Genomic DNA, 7,293 nt, shown 5'->3' on the forward strand with positions numbered 1-7,293 from the left:
GGAGGAGAGGAGGAGAGGGAGAGGAGGGGGAGGAGGAGAGATGCGGAGAGTAGGCGTAGGCGACTCCCTAGACTCGTTAGTGGAGTAGGCGAGGTACGGTCCGCCATATTACATAGTACCAGGGTATGTTCCGGTGTACCAGACCGTACCCAGGGTACTTTCCGGCAGTACCCCGGAGGACATAGACCCTCTCAGCCCTACTCGCCCTAACCCTAACCATATCACTATCATATAGTTACTAGACAATAATACACCACAGTGTAACTCTCTTGTCCATTGTTTCAGATTGAGTCCCATCATTTGTAATCTGTATCAAGTACCATCATTGAATAAAGACTGATTCACAAAATGGATGCGTTCCTATCTAGTTACCAGGGTACGTTCCGGTATACCAAACCCATAAAAAAGACTGTCTTCAGTACATGTAATTGTATTTGAAATACATGCAATAAACATTTAATAATAAATAACTATAAATTAATGGCGATACAACGCATTGACATTGACTGTTTGACAACATCAAGACCAAACTCAGTCAAAACTACCTGCGAATATGGAGTATGATAACTTAATGTTCTCGCAGTCTGTAGCCCAACTGTTTGTTTTAACAGGGTAAATATATTTGATGTGCACAGGCGTCTATCGTGGATCTGAAGCGAAAAATACAGCAGTAAACGTCGCTTATGGTCGAAATTTCCACAGCAACGCGAAGCAATGGACGCCGCCATGTTGGCGATAGCGATGCAGCATGGGAAGATTTACACGCAAGTTTGCGGTGAAATCTTGAAGTAGTTGAATGACTATTTCTCGTGTGGGTGGGCGCTAAATGTCATCTTTGTATTATTTATGGATTTTTTTCGTATAGGTAGCCTGCCGCATGCCTATTTAACTATATAACTATTTTTGGGTGATTCATTCATTATTTACGTCTGCAAATTCGCGGAGATGCGCATAGACTGGTACCCGTTCGCCACCTTGACTCCGGCATTTATCCTTCGCTACACTGACGTTAGTGTAGCGTGTGGAACTGTCGACCAGTCTAAGATGCGTACAGTTGGCCCATTGGATCGTGTCGCCCTCACGCGGGGAACCCGGAAACTTTCAGTCAAAGACTCAAATTACTGTGTGATAACGCCAGAGCATATAAATCAACGATTGATTTATATGCTCTGATATCGCCAACATCTCGCGCAAATTTCGAAGAAAATAACGATAAATAAAATCAAAGCTCTGCCGCTAACTGTACTGCGATATCCATTTTTCAATATTCCGCGGAAAAGGATGTCGACAACGCCTGTGTTCGTTATCTTACGGTGACCTATTTCGTCATAGGAGTATAAGGACCGAGATAGCGCCGCCAGTGGCCGAGTGAAGAGGGAGCGAAAACGTGGGAAAACAACAGTAGGCAGCATCGCAGCGTGGCGTTGAGCTGAACATTGCGAAAGCCCAGCAATCGACAACGTCAGTCATGACTGAGGGAGACCGAAGTGAATCCACCGTGCTGACTCCTCCGGGATTAACGTGTGCTGCCGAGTGCGTAAAGGACACGGCCAAGGTTCCCGATGGAGAGGCGAGAGTCCGCAAACTTCGACTAAACGACCAAATACGAGAACTGCAGACCGTACTGAGAGACAAGTAATACTAATAATAATGCTAATACTAATAATAAGTCCACGTGTTTGTTCGCGCGCCATTCCGCCACCGTGTGTATACGCACGTACGGTACACAGTGTCTAGATAACGTCACGTGTAATCAGGAGTCTGTCAATACTGTTACTGATAGATCAATATTGATAGACTCCTGGTGTAATCGCATGTATTGATGGAAGTGGGTTGGAATTTTCGTATGTGTGTATATTGGCTGTAGCCGGTATGAAAAAAAGCGTGGGTGCATGCTTCATGCTACTTGCTGATAGGGTCTATGTCTCTCTGGGTACTGCCGGAACGTACCCTGGGTACGTATACCGGAATGTACCCTGGTAACTACATCTGATATGGTTAGGGTTAGGGTTAGGGAGTAGGCGTAGGCGACTCCCTAGACTCGTTAGTGGCCGAGTAGGCGGGGTACGGTCCGGCATATTAGATAGTACCAGGGTACGTTCCGGCAGTACCCAGGGAGACATAGACCCTGGCAGCGCTACTACTAGTATTTGTATTAATTGTAAAGTTGATATTGCATTGGGATTTTGGCAACTTGACAGTGCTGTGTCTGTATATTGTTTGCACAGGAACACCACAAGGAGTGACTTCGTGTTCTATGCCGACCGATTGGTAAGTATATGATACGGGTTTGTTGTAATCTGTATTCAGAAAGATTAAGATAACCGATACAGTCACCGGCGTCTCTGCGTTATACCGTCACCATGGCCAACATGATTGGCTGCACCTCTTTGTGTCCGCCTTTTCCATGCTAAACTCATAACCTTTCATAAGATTTATCATGGTCAGGTGAAGATTGGCATTCCCTCTTGCTTGATGAAGCCTGTTCGTTGCACTCGATCATCTGAGCGTGATCATTGTTTTCGAAAAATGACATCTTCAAAAGATCCCTTTAAGTTTAGCTTCTTTGTTTCTGTCATTGCCTTCTCTTCCTTCATCTGTGGTTAATTGTAAATTTGGAGCTTTTCCTACTGTGATCTGCAGTATTGGGCTGTCTATTTGATCAACATTGTCTTATTCCATCTTCGATATATAATAGTCTCTTGGATTTTAAAGACTAATCTTCATGAGGATGGTCCTGCATTGTATTACCCAGATCCGAATTAGAATTAGGGTAGAGTAGGAACTGCATAACAGCTGTCAACAATGTTGAATGGCACTCTAAGTTCTAACCATAATCTCTAACCCTAACCTTATCTCTACCTATAAGTTGGATTCTATCCATAAGTGTAACCTTAATTCGTAGTACAAACCCGTATTCCGGGCCACAGTTACTTCGTCATACAATTCGCTCACGATTAGCGAATCGGCGATACAGTGCTTCAGCTAAATATTATTGTTTTTGAAAGGAGAAGGTGCGTGGGTGGGAGTGTCGGCGAGCGATAAGGGACCGGTGCTCGTTCAAAGGTCAGGTCAGGGTGCGTGTTGATACTAGGTCACTCGCGACGCTGTCTACTGTTCTCTTGTTGCCGAAGAAATGCCCGAGCATTCCGTGCGCGTGAGTCGTACCATGTTCTCTTGTTTCGGAAGAAACGCCCGTTCATTCTTCGAGCCCCCTCCCTCCCACAGTCTCTCCCTCTCTCCATTCCTCCCTCCCCCTCTCTCGTTTCCGAAGAATCGGAAATACCCCACCCCCCGTACATCGCACGAGTCCTACACTCAGCCGTTCTCTTGTTTTTTTCCGTCGCCAGATACGCCTCGTTGTTGAGGAAGGCCTCAACCAGCTCCCGTACAACAAATGCACGATCACGACGCCGACCGGCGTGAAATACGACGGGCTGCGATACGAGCGAGGCAACTGCGGCGTCAGCATCATGCGCAGCGGTACGTGGCGCCACCTGGTGGCGGCGCAGGGGGGGTCGGGGGGCGGCGCGACGCGATTTTTCGCTGTTCCGGAGGGTCGGTGCGGATTTGTTTGCCGGTGAACTCCGGGTGTGGCCGCGGTGGAAAGTTTCAACGAACNGCGATTTTTCGCTGTTCCGGAGGGTTGGTGCGGATTTGTTTGCCGGTGAACTCCGGGTGTGGCCGCGGCGGAGAGTTTCAACGAACGAACGAGTGACAACGCGAGATAAACAAACCCCGCGAGGGGGGGGGGCAGGGGGCAGATAGTCGATCACTTCCGCCAAGCCTACTGGACGCTTCGTGCGTCATCGAGCGGGGTCAAGTGTACTTCATGACCCTCAGGTCCACAGTCAGATAGGGCTGATGCTAGGTTAGTGTATGAGGCATATAGTTACATAGAGTTAGATAGAGGCATGAGCCTGAGGTTAGCAGAGTATACTTACAGAGTTGAATTTGAAGTATGACGTTAGGGATAGTTCAAGGTTGAATTTGAAACATGAGGTTAGGGATAGTTCAAGGTTGAATTTGAAACATGAGGTTAGGGATAGTTCAAGGTCGAGTTTGGTCAAGGGTAAGCGTTAAACGGTATTTTTTCAAGTTGGCAGTTGGCCACACCGGTACAACATCAGAGAAATCTCGCTCGCGAAAGGAAATCGTTTAAAAAGATAAAATGCCGCCGCGACACTCGGCGCCACTTGTTTCAACATGGTGGCTCGTGTTGCAGGCGAGGCGATGGAGAAGGGACTGCGCGAGTGCTGCCGCTCGATACGCATCGGCAAGATTCTCATACAGAGCGACGAGGACACGCACGAAGCGAAAGTGTTCTACGCAAAGTTCCCGAACGACATCCGGAAGCGAAAGATACTTCTCATGTACCCAATCATGAGTGAGTTGTTGTTGTTGTTGTTGTTGTTGTTGTTGTTGTCTGCTCATGTACCTAATCATAAGTGAGTTGTTGTTGTTGTTGTTGTTGTCTGCTAATGTACCCGATCATGAGTGAGTTGTTGTTGTTGTTGTTAGTGTTTCACTCATGATTGGGTACATTAGCAGACAAGTTGTTGTTGTTGTTGTTGTTGTCTGCTCATGTACCCAATCATGAGTGAGTTGTTGTTGTTGTTGTTGTTGTTGTTGTTGTTGTTGTTGTCTGCTCCAACAACAACAACAACTCACTCATGATTGGGTACATTCACCGTGTGGTGTAGAGAACGACCAGCACTCACCGTGTGGTGTAGAGAACGATCAGCACTCACCGTGTGGTGTAGAGAAGAGATTAAGCATGATGATGTTGACCTCCTGAGCGCCGTGCTCCTTAAGAATGTTGATAGCTTTGATCACAGTGTTGCCCGTACCTGCCAACAACAACAATAGCAACAACAACAACAACAACAACAACAACAACAACAACAATGGTAGCTTTAATAACATTGTTGCTTGTACCTGCCAACGACAACAATAACAATAGCAACAACAACAACAACAACAACAACAACAACAACAACAGTAGCTTTAATAACATTGTTGCTTGTACCTGCCAACGACAACAATAACAATAGCAACAACAAGTGCTGATCGTTCTCTACACCACACGGTGAGTGCTGATCGTTCTCTACACCACACGGTGAGTGCTGATCGTTCTCTACACCACACGGTGAGTGCTGATCGTTCTCTACACCACACGGTGAGTGCTGATCGTTCTCTACACCACACGGTGAGTGCTGATCGTTCTCTACACCACACGATGAGTGCTGATCGTTCTCTACACCACACGGTGAGTGCTGATCGTTGTCAGTGGCTTGATTCGATTCTCTACACACACGGTGAGTGCTGATCGTCTCTACACCACCACGGTAGTGCTGTCTTATCGTTTCTTACACCACACGGTGAGTGTATCGTTCTCTACACCACGGTGAGCTGGCTGATCAGCTCTCCTACACCACACGGTGATGCTGATCGCTTCTCTAACACCCTACACGCGGTGAGTGCCTGATGCGTTCTCTACACCACACGGTGAGTGCTCGCATCCGTTCTGCTACACCACCTTGAGTGAGTGCTGACATCGCCTCTCTACACACACCGGCGGTGATTGCTGATCGTTCTCTCACCACCTCACCACGGTCGAGTGCTGGATACGTCTCGTTACACCAGCACCGACAGTCGAGTGCCCTGATCTGTTCTCTACACCACCACGGGTGAGTGCTGATCGCTTCCTCTACACCACACGGTGAGTGCTGAGTCGTTGCTCCATCTACACCCACACTGGTGAGGTGTGCTGATCGTTCTCTACACCACACGGGTGAGTGGCTGATCGTTCTGCTACACCACACGGGTGGTGCTGAATCGTTCTCCCACCACACGGACTGAGTGCTGGATCGTTCTGCATACACCACGCACGGTGAGCTTCTGAGTTCGTTCGTTACACCACACGCGGGCGTCAGTGTCTGATCGTTCTCTACGACCACACGGTGACGTGCTGATCGTCCTCTACACCACACGGTGAGTGCTGCTTCGTTCTCGTACACCACACTGGGAGTGCTGGCCGGTTCTTCTACACCACACGGTGGAGTGCTTGCAGTCGTTCTCTCGCTCTGTCTCACGTCGGGTCACTCTCTCTCTCACGTCTCTCTCTCTTCGTTCTCGCTCTCTCTCTCTCCTCTGTCACTCTCTCTCTCGTTCTCTGCTCTCTTTCTCATTCTCTCTCTGCTGCCTGCTCTGCTCTCTCTCCTCTCTCTTCTCTCTCATCTCGTCCTTCTTGTCTCTCGTCCTCTCCTCTCTCTCATTTGTCTCTCTTGTCTCTTCTTTTGTCTTCTCTTGCTCGTTCTCCTGCATCTCTCACTCTCTCTCTCTCTCTCTCTCTCTCTCTCTCTCTCTCTCTCTCTCTCTCTCTCTCTCTCTCTCTCTCACTCTCCCTCGCTCTCTCTCTTTCTTTCTCTCTTTCTCGCTCTCTCCCTCTCTCTCCTCCTCTCTCTCTCTCTTTGTCTCGCTCTCTCTTTATCTCTCTCTCTTTATCTCGCGTGTAACTTGAGATTCTCCCCCTCTCTCTCTACCGCAGGCGTGTCGTCCGTCTTATCCACATTCCCCGATATCACAATGCTCACCACGGAGATACACCAGGACGCGCCCAACCATTTCGGCGCCCGCTACTTCGGCACCGAGTGACGACGCCCGTAGATGGCGCCACCGCGGGCTGGCGGGTCTCATCTCGTCTCAAGCGTAGGTGGCGAAGCGATGAAGAAAACCCGTATGAATTCGCGTCGGTCCGCGGGTGGGTGCGTGAGCGAGTGGGTGGGCGGTGGAGGGAGGGGAGGGCGTTTCGCGGAGGTTTAACGGACGGAGACGATTCGTCGGAGGTTTGCCGGAGATTTACTGGCGATTTACTGGAGAAATGCTCGAGATTTACTGAGGATTTATCGGAGATCCACCGGGAATTTGCCGTGGATTTTCCGGGGATTCAGTCGGAAGACGGACGCTAGGATTTGCTCCGATTCATCTTCCCACCCATGTTCCCGCTTCCCAGACGCGGCCGCGCGCGCGATAGAAAAGTGCGGGGTGCCGATTTCTTCCATCTGCTTTTTTTGTGTTGACGTGTCCGATTCACAACGTGCCAATAATTAAATAGAGCTTAACGACTTGACGTGCAGGCATGCAAAGAGACGAGAGAGAGAGAGGGAGAGGGAGAGGGAGAGGGAGAGGGAGAGGGAGGGGAGAGGAAGAGAGGAAGAGAGGGAGAGAGTGAGAGGAGGGAGAGGAGGGAGAGGAGGAGAGAGAGAGAGAGAAGAAAAGAGAGAGAGAGAG

General features: G+C 49.0%; 1 protein-coding gene across 1 annotated transcript; it reads left to right on the forward strand.

Annotated features, from left to right (window-relative positions):
* The first annotated feature begins 1,125 nt into the window (after positions 1 to 1,125).
* Positions 1,126 to 7,221, forward strand: LOC106819597 (uracil phosphoribosyltransferase homolog). The gene is given in 6 exon segments (XM_014824209.1): positions 1,126 to 1,635; positions 2,229 to 2,271; positions 3,351 to 3,483; positions 4,226 to 4,458; positions 5,899 to 5,935; positions 6,551 to 7,221. Coding segments are annotated over 6 exon segments (720 nt in total). The 5' UTR covers positions 1,126 to 1,468; the 3' UTR covers positions 6,658 to 7,221.
* Positions 7,222 to 7,293: the final 72 nt, after the last annotated feature.

The sequence above is a fragment of the Priapulus caudatus genome, unplaced genomic scaffold (genome assembly GCF_000485595.1).
Source record: "Priapulus caudatus unplaced genomic scaffold, Priapulus_caudatus-5.0.1 Scaffold3783, whole genome shotgun sequence".
NCBI lineage: Eukaryota > Metazoa > Priapulida > Priapulimorpha > Priapulimorphida > Priapulidae > Priapulus > Priapulus caudatus.